Source organism: Myotis nattereri (assembly GCF_964212035.1).
Source record: "Myotis nattereri genome assembly, chromosome: 9".
Lineage (NCBI taxonomy): Eukaryota > Metazoa > Chordata > Mammalia > Chiroptera > Vespertilionidae > Myotis > Myotis nattereri.
In genome coordinates this window covers 8,600,564-8,618,233 of record NC_138084.1, presented here as the reverse complement: position 1 = coordinate 8,618,233, position 17,670 = coordinate 8,600,564, and the positions used below count along the sequence as shown (strand labels likewise).

General features: G+C 44.9%; 1 protein-coding gene across 2 annotated transcripts in view; it reads right to left on the bottom strand.

Moving 5' to 3' along the window:
- KIAA1549L (KIAA1549 like) overlaps positions 1–17,670 on the bottom strand; it is a gene marked incomplete at its 5' end in the record, with an annotated part of 221,749 nt that overhangs the window by 22,685 nt on the left and 181,394 nt on the right. For both annotated transcript variants that reach the window (XM_081100430.1, XM_081100431.1), the window contains 2 exons: positions 9,105–9,234; positions 14,655–14,872. In XM_081100430.1, the coding sequence (XP_080956556.1) occupies positions 9,105–9,234; positions 14,655–14,872 (348 nt within the window). The remainder of the gene's footprint in view (positions 1–9,104; positions 9,235–14,654; positions 14,873–17,670) is intronic.

Below are 17,670 nucleotides of genomic sequence, written 5' to 3'. Positions count from 1 at the left end.
CAAGTGCTGCCTGTCATTGGGAAAGCAGAGACATATTTACAAAGCTGCTTGTGGAAACCAAGCTTCAGGGAGTTTCTACTTCCTCTGTGGGGAGAGGAGCTCTCAGGGCACTGGGGCGCTCAGCAGTTCCTCCTGAGCCTGCATCTCAAAGCTTCTCTGACCATAAACTGATACTGCCTCTCAGAACAGGGAGGGGGTCAACTTCCCTTCCGCCACAGGTGTGCAAATGGAATTTTAAAAACTCTCAGCAAATTTTCTAATTTCACTCTGATTGCTTTCCAAAGGATGACCCACAACCACGTTGAAGCTGGAAGGACATGAAAGCAGCACGCTGTTTCTGCATCTTAGGTGAGGGGAAATGACATTACAGGGTCTCTCGTAGATTTCTAAGCACAGGGGCACTTTTTATCGCACTGAGATTAGGGGTGGGCAGTCAAGAGTAAAAGAACGTGTTTCCATGTCCTCGGCAAGTGGACAAGTCTCAGCATTACTCACTGCTCCCAAAGCAAACCTTCTCCATCCTGCAGGAGGAGCTTCAGGCTCCGTCCTCTTGTCTTTCCCCCTTAACCTGCTGCCTCCACAGAGCGGTGGGAACTCAATTACAGACGAAGTCCCCACGTCCCATTTAACTTAAGTTACAATGACTGGCTGTCCAGTGTGACCTTAGCGATCACCTTGGCAGTGTGGGGGTACTGGGGGGAAGGTCTTGGCACCCTTTGCAGAGCCCTTCTGTAGTCCCATCATGCTGGAGAAAGGCACCAGTTGAAAAATACAATCTTCTCTTTGGCACGAAACAAAATTCATATCAGTTCTGAGATGTCGAAAGTGTTAGAATGGAAAAGAAACAGAAAAAAAGTGTATCCCTCTCTCACCCCCATAGATTCTGTTAGCCAGAGTGTGACAGCTCATTTAATTCTCACAAGGACTCTATAAGCAGGTACCATTTGTATCTCTACTTTATAGATGGGAAAGTAAAGCACAGAAGGTGAAGTAATTGGCCCAAATTCACACTGCTATACTGAGCTGGAACTTGAATGCAGCCCAGCTCCAGAGGCTAAGAGCATAACTGTCCCATTATGTCCCATAATTCTGTGAACACTGGGAATAATCTATGAGCCACTGTCCATTAATTAAAAATACCTTTTAAAAAGGAATCAACCTGAAAATAAACACAAAACAGTGGCTTCTCTCGTGGGAAGCTATTTTGCTTCTTGGTTTTGAGGCGAGTCATCACCTGCTTTTTCTCGTCTTCTTAGCTGAGTGGGCACTGCAGGTGGCTGGAGACGGAGGGTCAACCTTGAGAGTCAGCACTGCTCCATAACCAAACAGCCTCTCCCACCGCCAACTCCCACCTGCTTTTTCTCCTTTTGAAAAATCCACAGACTCACAGAACCCCTCTCTGTCATTCTCTCTGCCTCTGAAACACAATCTCTAACTTCAGCCAGGGCTTCCCAAGCCCCCCGGGGAATAGTGATCATTGGCTCATCACCACGCTGATCCTTCCCTTTACTGAGGGAGGGTCGACGCAAGATGAGAGGCTGAAATGGAGGGAGGACTGACAGGGAGGATTATGTGGTTTTGCCCCTTAAAAAGCCCAACCACCAATGTTCTTCAAGTACGGGGCCCTGTGTCTCGGGGGGTCTAAGCTGGCGCAGCTCCATTGGTGAGGTCTGACTGAGTCAAATCAATCCGCGTAAGCCTCCTCCTCCTCCTCTTCCTCTTATCCTCGCTGCTACAGTGGTTGATACAGGGTTGGGCCGTTGACCTATAGTGGCTCAGTTATAGTAAAACCTATAAATCTTGTTTCACATTTGGGAAGGGAAATTCTCTTCTTGTGTTGGTCAAAGCAGCATGTATATAGATGTGAGGCCCGAGCCTGTGCAGCCATTTCCCACCAGAGAGAACCAACCTGCAGACAAGGCCAACACACGAAGAGGACAGTGCTGCCCGAGGCAGAGAAATGAACCGGAGCCCCAACCACACCATGCCCGGAGTCACGGTGCCCAATACATTCCCTTAATGACTTCAGATAGTTTGAGTTGGGTGAGCTTTCTGTTCTTTTAGCCAAAGCATCCTAACTGAAAACCACCATTTAGACTTAACTTTAAACTGTAGTAACATCCTCCTGTCTATACTCCTCCTAGGCCAGTCAAAGCAAATGTTTATATATAGTTCAGAGTTATAAATCTGGCCCCTATTTTCAGGTCTCAGCACCGGAGTCACCTCTTCTGGCCGACACACTTGTTTGTTCATTTGCTCAGCAAAGACAGACACTGCATCTCCTACGCGCCAGTTCCTATTCCGGGTGCTGAGGTTTCCAGCATGAATAAAACATGATTCCTGTCCTTGAGGAGTCCGATGGGGGAGTAATGTACATAAACCTGCTTCCCAGCTGGAAGACAGGGAGTGAGAGCTTTGACTGGAGTGAGTCCCAGGAGCGACTGGAACAGAAAGGACAGGCATCTAAGTGAGATCCACGGAGATAAGGGGTCGGAAAAGATTCTGGGGGAGATGATGTTCAGCCGAGTTCTGAAAGCAATGCCTGGACAGGCGGTTCTCACCTGGGGTAGGGGTTTGCCCCAGGGTACATTTGGTAAGGTCTGAACATATTTTTGGTTGTCACAATGGGGAGGTGCTACAGACACCTAGTGGGTAGAAGCCAGGGATGCTGCTAACCATCCTACGATGCACAGAACAGCCCTCCAGACAAAGAATCATCCAGCCCCAATGTCCATAGTGGCGAGGTTGAGAAACCTTGTCCTGAATGGAGCAGATTGGAAGGAATGTTCTGAGCACGTGCAAAGACACACATGCACAGACGGGACTCCACACAACGAGTCTGGGAAGGGCAAGTGGGGTGGAGCCAAGAGGTGGCAAGCTTTGGTAGAAGGGCAGGCCAGGGCCAGCCAGACCAGGTGAGTCCTGAGGCAGAAGCTTAGAGTTTGAGTCTATTCCCCGAAGCTGTGGGAGCTACTGAAGGATGTTATACGAGGGTGTATGGTTTTGAATTCCTCTGGCAGTTATTTGACGGCTTCAGCAGGTGAGTACTGGGGACTGGAACCGGCGGAGGCTGTGGGACAGACGGGCTCGAACCTTCAGAAGGACTCCCTGCTCCCACCCCAGGTCACTGCCACAGCAGAGTGTGTGTGTGTGTGTGTGTGTGTGTGTGTGTGTGTGTGTACCTGTCTGTCCATAAAAGTACCTTGGACAAGCACTAGAGCTAATCCATCTTTCTCTTCTCCACGGAGCCTCCCACAGGTAGTACATGTGGGGCTTAGATGCTAACGCCAGCGGAGAGGTAAATATTATCATGTATAGTACAACCTTTGAAAATCCTTAAAGGGGCCACACAGTACACATACAAGGCTCAGGGACACAACCTTATAAAGAAATATGCAAAAAAATAATATTTAAATTACCTTTTTCCTTTGTCTTTCAGGGCCTATGCTGTTGAATTTTCCTATGTTCATTGCAGATATGATGCAATGATTCCACTGCACTCAATACATGTTTGCTGGAGGAAATGAAAGGGAGAGCAGTTCCCAAGGGGTGTTCTCATTTGCCTGCTGGCCTCTGGCTCCTGCAGGGGTTTGGAGGCCACACGTGGGCCAAGGAGAACCAGGGTTGGGGGACTAGCGCAGAGAGGACAGACACTGTGCTGTGCTGCTCAGGACCGTGGAGCGCGCTCCCCCAGCTCCGGGCGCACTGCCAGCTGCTCCGCTCTCGACTGGGAATTGACCTTGTTACTCAGGACAACTCTGCATGGCCATGCGAGCTCCAGAGCTCCCCGCGGGGCAGCCGAGACCTTGGAGTATCTGTGCATGGCCCAGCTTTGAACTCTGCCCAATCCTGCTTCCTTCCCTTCCCCTACAGGTATTCATACCAAGAGCATGCTGGCCTGTAATCAGCGGCTACACTGGTCAAGAGGCGGGGGTGGGGGGGGAGGCTGGTAAAGAGAAGGAGCAGGCAGCATCCAGATCCCAGGAATCAGAGAACGAGCAGGCAGATGGCACTGTGCGCTCACGACAGAAGGAAGCTGCTTGTCTCCTGCCCGGTGGGAAACTGCCCGCACTGGGGGAGGTCCTGGGCCTGCAGGGAAGGCCTGGCTCTGAGTGAGGCCGCTGGGCCATCCTGAAACCTGGCCTGCTCCCTCCTAAACCTGCCTCCTGCCCCTCTCCCCCCACCACTTGCCGTCTTTGCAGGGTTAACAAGTGTCTTTCTGGGCAGCCACCAGCCAGGTGAGATACTGCCTACACCCAAAGGCTCCCTTCACTACCAAACACCTCCACCTCTGCCTCAGGCTCAGTGAGGGACCCTGATTTCCGATGATCATGCATTTCCTTTGGATTAAAAGCCTCTGTTAAAAAATACAATGCACTATAAATTAACTTAAGATAACAGATGAAGCCAGGGCTATTAATAGCTGAAACAGCTGGCAGAGGTAGGAAATTGAAGGCTGAGATGGGAGACACATGCAACACGATTCTAGGTGGGATGATGAGGGGGTGTCGTCACGGTGGGGGGAGTGGGGTCAACACAAGAGCACCTAGTTCTTAGGGCAGCAGCAGGTTGAGGCGAAGGACAAAGCCTCCAAATCCAACCATTTGCCTCTCAATGAAACTAGAAGTTGATTGTACCTTGTACGGGGAACACCATGAGCTGCCAGGACATTCCTGTGCTTTGCCCTGGCCTCTGACCGTCATGCCGAAGCGGTAAGATGCTGGGGGAGGGTGGGAGTGGGCGAGCAGGAGAGAGTCCTGTTACTAATGGGATTTACAAATGTATCCAGAAGGCCCCAGACTTGCTATAGGCTATTGCAGGAGTGGGGGGGGGGGCGGGGGGGACGGGGGGAGGAACTTTCCAGATCATATTTCATCCCCTTGCAAATGGAACCCATCAAAACAACTATTCCAATTCCTTGGCCTCCTTCCACCTGCTCACCTGGATCAAAGGGAAACCGGCTGCATTGTCAGCCCAGAGAGGCCAGCAAGACAAACACCCCATCACACACAGCACAATGCGCCCGGCCTTCGGCAGGCGGCTGGGGCCTGAGCGCTGAGCGATGCTCCCACCTCCCCCTTTGCTTTCCTCCACCGATTCCCCCAACTGCTTCCCAATACTGCCTCATCTCCCTCTCATGTGGTGCGTGTTGAGGACAGTGGACGGGCATTTGGAACCTCTCTGCAGCATGCACTCCTGTAGTGCGGAGGCTGACGGTTAAGCTACGTGCACGTCAGGCCCTCCATGAGGCAGTGGCCGTGGTTGAAACATCAGCTTCTGGTAATTACGTGCACTAGTGTGCAGTCTGGGCTGCGGACATGAGGCAGCGCCCACCTTTCTGCTTCTCGTCAGACCCAGGGCAGCTGCTTCCCTATCTTCCTGCTTCGGGCAGAAGCAGTGGCCTCTCCTCAGGAATGTTCTGGAACATTGCTCCAGCCCTCTGACGACTTAAGGAGCACCCAATTCCTCACAGTCATGTTTTGTCTATTTAAATGGCTTCATGTTTTCTGCAGCTGAACCTTCTCTGGTGTAGCACCCCTTTTTGTGTAGATTAACATAAACTTTTCAGATGGAAAAGCAGCTGGTGTTCCCAAACATTTCCCTGAAAGAACGCCTCTGGGATGAGAACCAATGACTGGTTGCCGTGGCAGAGCCTTCGATCTCCCTTCTGAGGTGCATCGATGCATCCATCATCCTTCTTAATGGTCTCAACCCACTGCCCACATTTTAGGGTCTGAGCTCACCATTCTGCCTCAAGTGCTCTCTGAGTGTCTGCAGGGCATGGAACCTTGGACAAGGTGCCCAGAGAAACCTAAGGGCAGGAGCTTGCAAAGGTGTCTCGTTCTGGGACATCAGCGTTCATTTGCAAAGCTGTAAGTCAGACAATCCATTCGGTCTCCTTCACAGCCAAGGCACATAGCTGACCCCATTCCTGTCATAGATTTTTAAACTCGAAACACAGATGCGGGTTGGTGTTTTTTTTTCTGGGGAACGATCGAATTAATTACTTGCCCTTTGGAAGCAAAGTCTGATTCATCAGCCACAGGCAGAGGTTATTAATTTGGCCGACGGGGGAAAAACCACTTGGGTTTTTATTCTGCCCCAGAATTCACATTTGGGCCATTTTCGTTCCCTCGCTGCTTCATTGTTTTCTATGAATTTCATTTGGAAAAGAATATTTAAAAAACATTTTGAAATACAGATTTCTTTTTTGCTTTTAAATATTAGGCTGACATGATCGCTTGTACCCACTTTATGCGCTGGGAGGAATTCATGTCAATGCCACAATTTAATTTGATGATGCGGTCTGGCCATCGAGGAGTGATCAGTCTTGGATATCTTTCTAAAATCATGCATTCTTCTAAAGGGGGTGTTTCCTCCTAGAAAATTACTACCCAAATGAGCCACAGGTACTGCCAAGAGTGTGTTACATCCCTTAGTTGTTAGCTTGAGTAGGAGGTTGAGAATTCTTGCAAAACACACTGATTCCCAAAGCCCTTGGAGCTAAGAGGCTCTCCTGTACAGGCCCAAAGAGGAGCCTGTGGAAAAACCTGGAACAGTCCAGGCCTCCACCAGTCCTGGCGCTAAGATTTGCTTGTGGAGCACGTATTTGTGTTTGTTTTTACATGCAGGCTTTTCGGTTGGGACTCTAAAGTAGTCAACTTTGGGAAAATTCACAATTGAATCAATCTCCCAGGGCTTTTGTTTCTGCCATGTCAAGGAGCAGGCCCCCCTGGTGTTTCCTAGTCTGGCAGCAATGACTGGAAATCCTGGCCCGGCTTCAAGTTCCCCAGGCCCAGCAGAAAGACTGACATGCTTCCAACTGAATGACCTGCTCACTGCTGGGCTAATGGGTTCCTTTGCCAGGAGCGCCTTGACATTTCTGGAAAATCAAGAGCTCCGAGAATGAATGCATTGTTTAAAACGATGACTCTTCTCTTTTTCTACTTAACCTGCTGGTCCGTTTTTTGCTTGTGTGAATTATCCATGCAAGAATTCTTAGGAAACCTGACATGAAGCCTCTTCGAGAGATTCAGAAATACAGAATATTATGTTCTATATTTAGGTGAGGACAGATGTTTAGTAGGGTGGGTGTAGACAGAAGTCACAGTGCATGGTGATTAAGGAAATGGGCTTTGGAGGTGGGCAAATTATGTGGCTGCTCTGTGCCTTGGTTTTCCCATCTGGACAATGGGCATAATGAGAGTACCTAACTGACTATTGACTTTTCAAATTCAATTAGACAACACACATAGAAAGACTGAAATAGGGCCTGATCTACAGGGTGCAGTCAGTAAATGATAGCTACTTTTCATATGATTAGAATAAAAAACACAGAAGGAGATATAAGAAGCAATTTCATTCTCATAGTCAACAATCTATATTCTTAAAAATCGTTCCCTAGATGATCATTTTTCTTAAGGAAGTGTATTCGCTTATTATTTCTGAGATCATATGCACACTGCAAAGAAATGTATATATTTTTAAAAATCTATTAGTGCCTTCCTAATGTAATCTATGATTGGGATATTTATACATGTTTGTGAGGGGTGAGCAACCTCCTTTTAAAAATTATCTCTCTCCTTCCAGGTAATTTACTAATAAGACATTCCAAAAGTGAGTACTCACTCTTGGCACAGTGGTTAAAAAAATCTGCAATGTCTCTTTTCAAAATACGGAAACCTCTGGCCTATTTCCTCAAATAGTAAAATTTATGTGCCTCGAATCTCACAAGAAACCTATAAATACTAAACCTGAGATAACTTAAGAATCCTGTCATACCTCAGAGATGCCCTAGGGCCTAGCAGAAGAAAAAGCACCCCCAGCTACAAGCAGCCAGAAAGAACATGCACTGTTGGTAGGGAGAGATGAACAGGAAAAGTCCAATCGCCAATATCCAACCGCAGGTTGATTATTCAATTGATGACTGAGTTTAGTACAAGAAATACTTTTATGAGGAGAAAGATTAATATTGAATACTTTAATCTGGAGGGGAAAAATGATTTTCCAAAAGCATCTAGAATTTTATAAAATGAAACCATCAAACTGTCTTATATTAAAAAAGGAAAAAGAAATAAGAGAGAAGGATATCACCACCAACACAAACATCAAGTTTAAATATAAGGGAGGTAATTAGAAATTCAAATTAGGTAGGCGATCTCTGATTTTAATTGGACCATTAAAGAACTCCATTTTTAGCTACTGTAGAAAACAATGACCAATCCTGAGGGGGGGAGGGGGAATATTCTTGCCATTAAATTAGTACGGTATGTTTAAGAAATCAAGTGTCATTTTCAAATGACAACCTCACAAATTATGACAAAGCTTTATCCAGACATATTTCAATCATAGCTCTATTACAGAAAACTTTTTATTTGTAATAAGAGAAACATTTTAGAAGAATGGGAAAGAAACACTTTTCATAAGACCTAAGAATATATTCAAGACCATTTGAAATTCCAGGACTGGGTGAAGCTTACTGAATATCTCAGCAGGGTATCGTTCACGTGAGCGCAACTCAGCGGGTGCAGTGACATGCGACAGGATGCACAATGTGACAGGAGGCACCAAATCATAACTGGTCATCTGGGGAAGTTTGATGGGATTAGCAGAATTTTTGCAGTTTGGAGATATCACTGCACATCACATGTACTTCATCACATGAAATCACCCAATCTCCCTGTTGACACTTCGCCGTGTCCATGGCAAACTGAGAAGTTATGCAACCAACAAATCCAACTCCTCAGCATTGCTATGGATGACAAGCAGCCCGTCCTCAAATGAGTCCTAACCCGTGGCCATGGTTCATACTAAGTTTCTAAGAACAGAGGGGTAAAGAACGGAGTGGAGAATCTCTGCGTTTAAGGCCAATACTGAACTATTTCTAAATGACCGCATTTGGAAATCGAGACCCTTGTACCAAGCATTCTTACTCTGGCAATTCCAAATAGTCTTACTTTGCAAATAGGTAATAAGAAATAATAAAACAGAAAAGATTTTACTGCATTTTTAAATTCCACAGCTATACACTAAACTGAAACATATGGGATACTCTATCCCTTTTGCGTTCAGGGAAAGAAAAGCTTGGCCCAACAGAGACTTACATCATATCCGCTGTTACGAATTCCACGGCGGGGTCGCTCCCGTGTCACCAGGAGGTCCATCTCCGTTTCCCCCGGACTTGGGCTATTCAGAGACTGCCGGCTTCGGTAGACAGAGTTCTTCGTCTGTTGCCTGTAGAAAATCCAACAACTGTTATGATGCAGCAAATGCCCTGACAGATGGAATTCTCCACTGATCCAAAATACAGGCAACCAATGAAGGGTTTGGTTGGATTCGCCTCACAAATCTCAGAATTGACGGCATTTGCTCCCCAGTCACCAGGGGCCATAGAAATAGTGGAATAAAGATTTTTTTTTTCCAGATGCTGTAACCATTTGGCTGAATTGTAAATGCTCTTTCATCTGGTAACTACAATCAATTGCAACACTGCAACCTCATCTAAAATCCTGCTGATGGCTAGGCCAATGGCTTCCCCTTGACCCTTGAAAAGAGCTAACACTGGAAGAACAAACTTGCTTCTGTTGACTGTTGACTCAGCAGCCTCCTGTTCTTATTCATCTTTCCGATTCTGCAGGCAGGGCTCCATGATGTGTTAATAAACCCGGAGGCTAATGGGATGCTTAATACTGCCACTTGGATAGACTTTCTTTTCTACTTTCACCACAGTGTTTCCCCTCTGGCCTAAGGAGTTATAAAAACTAAAGGCAATTTGGGGTTCCTCTATCCATTGGTCCATCCGTCCATCATACCTAATATTTACTGGGTACCTACTATGTTCCAGTCACCATGAAAGGTGATGAAGGTCCACAGTGAGCGAGACAGAGCTTACATTCCAATGAGAGAGACAGATAAACCACATGATAACTTCAGAGTGATAAGTGCTCCCTAAATAGTGTAAGCCCCTTGCGTAAGAAAAACAAGGAGATGAGAAGCACAACAAAACCGTTGTGGGATGTAAAGTACTGCATAGGAAATACAGTCAATAACTATGTAATAACATAGTTGTAATAACTATGTAAGGTAGCGGCTGGGTGCTGGAAATATCAGGGCGAACACTTACACAGCATATGATTATCTAACCACTATGCTGTCTACCTGAAACCAACACAAAATAATATCGAATAAACTGTAATTGAAAAAATGTTTAAAGCCAAAATAAACACACACACACACACACACACACACACACACACACACACACCTGTTCATCTAGACTTCAAAAACGTGACACACACTTCAATAGCGGATAACTCAATTTTGAACATGAAATGTATTTTAATAAACACTGCCTTTATAATTATTCAGTGTACTAGTATGTATACATTTGGGGGGGGGGGTCACCCTATATATGTAATATTCATATGTGTGTGTTTAATCAACCATAAAGCATAGTATAGTTGTCAATAAAAGCCTTATATTAATGTTCAGAAAAACAACAAGGGGATGTGACCGAGGGTGATGATGATGGGGGACAACTTTAGGGAAGGCCTCCCAGGAGAGGTGACAGTTCAGCCGAGACCTACAGGCAGCCACATGCCCACCTGGGCACCCAGCACATCAGTCCCAGGGAGCAGCACGTTCAGAGGCTCTCCTTGGTTCCCCCTTGGAAACGCCGACATTTGCCACCACTGTCCTGTTTCCACTTGTCATGAGAGGAACTTTTTGAGGAGGAGGGAAACCACAGCAACGAAGGAGGGTTGTAGCTTTGCTTTGCTGTTTCCACAGGAAGTAACACAAGTGGGGAGTGAGGCCCAGTGGGGACAGGGGACTTTCACGTGATCCTTTGAATGACAAAACCACCGATTTCCTTCTCATCCAACAAGAAGTTTCCCTCTGTTAATAACTTGCATTTCAGAGCATCTACCTTGAGCGAACTCCCCAAATACCACCTATTTTACGTCTTGATTCTAACAGTCTATCTACTCACGGGTTGAAGGTAAAACAGTTGCTTTATTTGTTCTCAGTGGCTCTGTGGGAAACCAGAAATCTGGCAGGTATACACGCCTTTTCAAGATCATATACCCAGCATGTCAAAGCATGGCAGTCACACCCTGTTAGTCTAGAACAGACATTAGGACTCCCAAAACAAAACACTACCCTTGCAATTAGCCCAGGGAATGACACAGACACCAACAGACCTACTCCCTCACCACGAGGGCTTACACCTATTTAGAGAGCACCTGTGATCTCTGCTTGCCTGGTACCCATATGCTGTTCTCTGTGGCATTTGCTTGCCCCAGGGGTTGGCATGAGAATCAGGCTGTACAATCACAGCATCCCACCCCCGTGGCCACACTGATTGGTCAGAGGGAGTTGGTCCAAGGACACTGAATCCCAGGGCTTTTGCTAGAGCAACCAGGAAACAGGCATTCTCTCAGCATTGAGGTTTCTAAGAAGATAGCCTACAAGCCTAGAGGTGCTGCTGCCGCTAAGAGGTAAGAGCCTGCCTGAAAAGGAGCCAGCAAAGAGTGAAGAGAGAGCAAGATAAATATGGGAGACATTGCATGATCCCTGGGATCTAGCCACACTGGAAGCCTTGACCTTTCAATTATGTTCAGTAATAAATTCCCTTTTACTTAACCTGTTTGTGCTAGATTTCCATCACTTGCAACCACAAGAATCCTGACTAAGGTAAGAGTTTAAGCCCGACCATAATGAAATGTGCCCTAGAGTTGTCTGCAATGAGGGGCTTTCTTTAGGAATGGAGCACAACTTTGTAAAACAGAATCCGTCCTGAGTGAGTCACACTTTGAGACCCCACAAAGCTCTCTTCCTTGACCTAATTATAGACTTTATTTTAAAGTAGATTTCACAGCTGCCCTGAGATTGCCAATTAGCCCATTTAGAAAGGATTTACTAAGAAGGGTGGTTGGGGATAAAACCCTAGGATTAGTACAGTAGGTTATCTTGGAAGCATTAGAAATACAAAGTGAGATTGTGGAAGCCCCTTCAGGAACCACGGAGGTGGGTGAGAGCTCAGATGCTGAGTGCACGCCAGCCGCCTTTAGGATACAAGCTTCGAGGCTGCTGGTGAGTATGGCCCGCAACTGACCAGACCCTCAGTGTGCAAGGTGTGCAAGAAACTACTGAGAAATACTTAGGCTCTTAGGTAGAGAGGTTACTTATTTTAACCAAATAGAGTTCCAAGGGGTGTATTCATTTCTTGTTGTTATTTTGCTATATTCTTTAAAAGTCAATAAATTTGGATACTTGTGAACTTGAGAAGTTTGTTTTTGTGTTTTTTTTTTTACCTCTGAAAATATAGGGGGGTAGATAATAATAAATTTTATTTGGATTTTTAGGAGCTTTTTAATCTTACTATAGTTTAAGAACGCAGTCCCCAAACTGTGTTCTAGAGAAAATGTGGTACATGTATACAATGGAATATTACTCCACATAAAAAGAATGAAATCTCACCATCTGCGACAGCCTGGATGGATCCAGAGCAGCGGTTCTCAACCTCTGGGTCGCGACCCCTGTGGGGGTCGAATGACCCTTTCACAGGGGTCGCCTAAGACCATCGGAAAACACATATGTAATTACATATTGTTTTTGTGGTTAATCACTATGCTTTAATTATGTTCAATTTGTAACAATGAAATTGTGGGGTCACCACAACATGAGGAACTGTATTAAAGGGTCGCGGCATTAGGAAGGTTGAGAACAACTGATCTAGAGGGTATTATGCTAAGTGAAATAAGTCAGATAGAGAAAGACAAATCCATATGATTTAACATGTATGTGGAGTCTAAAAAACAAAATAAATGAACAATCAAAACAGACTCATAGATATGGAGAACACACTGATGGTTGCCAGATGGAAGGGGGTATGGAGGATTGAATGAAAAAGATGAAAGGGTTAAGAAGTAAAAAAAGTACAGCATAGAAAATAGTCAGAAATATTGGAATAAATATGTATGGTGCCAGATGGGTAGTAGACTTATCAGGGGGATCACTTCACAAGTTAGAGAAATAAATGTCTAACCACTAGGCTGAACGCCTGAAACTAATATAATACTGAATGCCAACTATAATTGAAAAATTAAAAAAGCTTCAACTGAAAGTTTTATTAATTTCTCAAATAGCTTCCAAGTTAAGTTCTCATTGGCACATGATCTTTGATTCCTTTTCTAAGTATCAGCAGGAAACCCAGAAAAAACAACTTCCCACCCTGTCTATAAAAGACTGCTGAACTAAAAGGTCTCAACATGCTAAGTAAACTCTAAAGATGCCCCCAGACTCCCCATAAAATTCCTATCTTCTCTTCTTTCTACAGTTATCAACATGGTGACACCTGCATTGTGGTCCCTGTCACAGTGTGGTTTCACATCAATAGCTTCCTGTCCCTCCCGAGCATAATGAGAAGCATGTTAAACGAAGCACTGGTTTAAAAATCCCTCGTTTCTTTGTTGAAAATAAATTATGTCAATTCCGTTCAAACAGTTTAGCCTCACCTCCCAGCTGGATTTTGTGTCTCCCATCCAAACCTGTCACATGGTCAAGTCTGCTTTTAATAAACACCCACTCAGGCAGGGAAAGGTCCTGTCCCACCCAGTCTGGGAAGAGTGTGTCTGCCAAGGCTAGGGGGCGGGTCAGAGCACTGGCATGCTCCCAGCCAAGGGGCTGTCACCAAGGAGAATGTGTATTTGAAAGCCATGGTCTCAAATCATGAAGGAGTGTTTCTGAAGAAGTGCTTCAGGGAAGGGAGGAAAAGATGAAAGATGGGCGTGCACAGCTCTGCTAAAACCTCTCTTCCTTTACCCAGGAGGTGAGATCACCCTCTGCTTAGCTGGCAACAAAGCTTGGAAGGATGATCATTCAAACCCCTGGGCCTAACCTTCCCTCGGGAGGCCGGGTCCCCTGACAGACTGTTACAGCACCTCACATTTCAACTCCCATCACACTTGTGCGAAATAAACTTTTGAGGTGGTTATCTTTCTCTCCCACTTCGGACCTTAAGCGCAGCAATTGGGCTGTCTGGTCTGCCATAAAATGTTGAATAAGTTGAATGGATGAGTGAATAAATGAGTGAGAAAAAGCAACACGATTGTGATGGTATTCAGCATTTTGCGTGGTGGCTCATACATAGTAGGTGACACTAAAAGTCAAAAATACATGACCAAATCTATGAATTAAAGAGATGAACCCAGCATGGAGCTCCGAGTAGCTATGTGGTAAATACTTACTGCAGCTGAATGAAAAGGTGAGGCATGAAATTTGCTTTTCTTATGCAAGAGCCTCTAAAATAATTGAAAAAATACCATGTCCTTTGATCTGGAAGTTGCATAACCAGGTAGGTGATAATTATATCTTCACCCAGCTCTGAAACAGCTAACGTTTGAAAATGTCACTAAGCTAAACGACAATTATGGTTGTTTGCCCAAGTATTTGTGGCTTCAATTTTATTCTCTTTCAGACTCATTATGGAGCACATGTTCGCACAAATGAGGATGGTCTGGCTCAGCGGCCTTCAGAGATGACAGTCCTAAGCCAACAGATCAAGGGACCAGGACTGCATTGCCCAAGGCACCCGCTACCCTCATCCCACCAATGGCGCAGCGACCTTCAAATAATTCCCTTACAGACTGCACCTGTTTTTAGACTCGGCGAATGGGGCGCACAGTTCTGGGTCTGGATCCAACACGTGCTCGACTTCCTTTTGGGCTTTCTCATACATCTTTTTTCTTTCCGTCTGAGCCTTGTTCGTCTCCACTGCAGGGAAGTCGTAATACCCCTTCCTCTTGGCTTTGAGGCGCAGCTTGTTCCGATAGTGTTCGATGTCTGACTTCTGCTTCAGGGCTTTGTTCACCTGGGGAGAGAGATCGTCTCAGGTCCACACCTGACCCTGCACAGTGGAGGGTCACAACTCCAGGAGAAGTAATCCTAGGCTTCATGTCCGGGCCTTCGAGCCAGCCATGACCCAACTGTGATCCCTTCCAATACCAGCTCACGATGGTGGGCCACAGACAATGTGGAGTCTGGCCCACACCTATGTTGCCTGAGACCTTCCACCAAAGCCTCCTAGTCCCTAATGTACCTGAGTCTGTTCAGACATAGGCCTGAGTTCGCTCTTTTAGCTTTGTGGCGTGGGCCTCGATCCCACCTAAACCTTTTTGTCCCCCCTGCTTGAGAGCCTCTGACTGAGCAGCCCAGCTGGATCTTGGTGCCCAATTCTAGGTTCAGCCCTGAGGAACCCAATAATCTCCCTTGGCCATTCAGTTGGTGCCCACCTGGATAAGACCGGCGGTTCCTGAGGAGGCTGAATTGAGATGAATGGGGTGGGAAGGGGCAGCACACACCCTGCTCCCAAGGTCTCTCCACACTATCAATCTGCATTTGAGTGCTTATTTTTGTCAATTTCTATTTTTCTCAAGAGATAAGGAATTTTGAAGCCTTGTATGGCCACCAATGCCAACCAGTTTCTGCTCTAAAGGGCAAAGCCAGTCTGGTCTTCTAAAAAGGAGCATACCTTTTGACCTTCAAAGATACAAACAGCCCTAGCTGGTTTGGTTCAGTGGATAGAGCATCAGCCTGCAGACTGAATGGTCCCAGGTTCGATTCTGGTCAAGAGCACATGTCTGGGTTGCGGGCTCAATCCCCAGTAGGGGTCATGCAGGAGGCATCCAATCAATGATTCTCTCTCATCATTGATGTTTCTATCTCTCTCTCCCTCTCCTTTCCTCTCTGAAATAAATAAAAAATATACTCAAAAAAGATACAAACAGATGATTACGCTAAATAAACAACAAAGGATGAAGATGTTACACCCATGAATGAAACTGAATGGTGATATCTGCCTGACACTTACTGGATGACATGGAGAACCATTAGTGCTGTTTGTAATCAGACTTGACTATATTAATATAACCATGTGTAGTGCTGTTATTATGCTTTCTTTAAAATAATCTTTTTTAAAAAATATGTTTTTATTGATTTACGGAGAGAGGAAAGGAGAGGGAGAGAGAGAAACATCGATGAGTGAATACTACTGATCGGCTTCCTCCTGCACGCCCTCCATGGAGGATTGAGCCAGCAACAGGGGCATATGTCCTGACTGGGGATTGAACCTACAACCTTTTGGTGTATGGGACAATGCTCAACCAACTGATCAATGCTGGCCAGGGCTAAAATAATCTTTAAAAAAATTTCCTGTAATTCATAAAAGGAAAATTCACCTGGTGCATATATCAACCTACACAATATGAGGACCAAGGTTCACTATCTTAGATATTTTAGTTTTACAATGTTTGAAGAAATAATAACTGGAAGACATTTTTTCCCCTAACTTTTGCAAAGATTTCCCCAATTGGGGCACTAATTCTATTTTTAGACTGGAAGAATTTAACAAGTCTTCATTGTTCCTTCATTCTGCTTGCCACTGCAAAAACTAGTAAAGAAGGAAGTTAGGGTAACATCCTCTGGTCCAGGAATCCCATTTCTGGAATCTCAACTAAAGCAACATTCCATGAGAGGTTCAAAGTCAGAGATGAAAGTTAATATCACTAGCAGTCAGACATACCAGGATCAGGTATTTCCTGATATGATGCCCACAAAAAGGCCTATCACCCCTGTGGTAATGCCAAAAATTACATAACCTTAATCCCGTCACAAGAAAACATCAGACAAACTCAGACTGAGAAACGTTCTACATGACAAGTGGCCAGTACTCTTCAGAAGAGTCATGGTCATGAAATACAAAGAATGGTCACAAAGAATGACTATCCCAGACTGGAAGAGACCAAAGAGACAACTAAATGCCATGGAGGATCCTTGGTGGATCCCGACATGGGAAAAGGACATCAGTGGGAAAACCAGTGAAACTCAAAGAGGTCTATAGTCAATAGTTAGTTCCCTGGGTTTGATAATTATTCTAGGGTTCTATAAGATGTTAACATTAGGGTAGCTATGTATAGAGTGTATAGGAGGCCCTGTCTGGGTAGCTCAATTGGTTAGAGCATCATCCTGATATGACAAGGTTGTAGGTTTGATTCCAGGTCAGGGTACATATGAGAATCAACCAAGTGGAACAACAAAGTTGATATTTTTCCCCTTCTCTCCTTTTCTCGTTCTCTCTCTCTCAAAATCAATCAATAAAAATTTTTAAAAAGTGTATAGGAACTCTGTACTATTACTAAAACTCTATTTTTAGCTTAAAATTATTTCAAAATAAAAGCTTTTAAAATTATTAATTGAAGTGATATTTATAATAACCAAAACCAAAACTGGAAACAAAAACATACCTGGAAGGTTTGAACAATGGGAGATGAGTTTTTTAATCCATGGCATACCTTCTCAACTAAGTCATTAACAATGATCATCAGCAAGACAAGAGCAACACAGCCAACGTCTAACATGCAAGATGATGGGATTCGAAAATATAAGTGAGTTTGATCAAAAGCTTGAAGAAAAGGTGTAAGAGTGAAAATAGAGGATATGCTAGAGTCGTGAAATTACAGTGATTTTTCTCTCTTATTTTCTGAACTTTCTGTGTTGCTATGTGTTCTTTAAAATAATCTTTGTGAAAACATCATTCCCTATATATGTTACAATTTTTTTTCAGACTCTTAGGAAAATTAATGACCACATGATATCCATAGAAATCCTTCT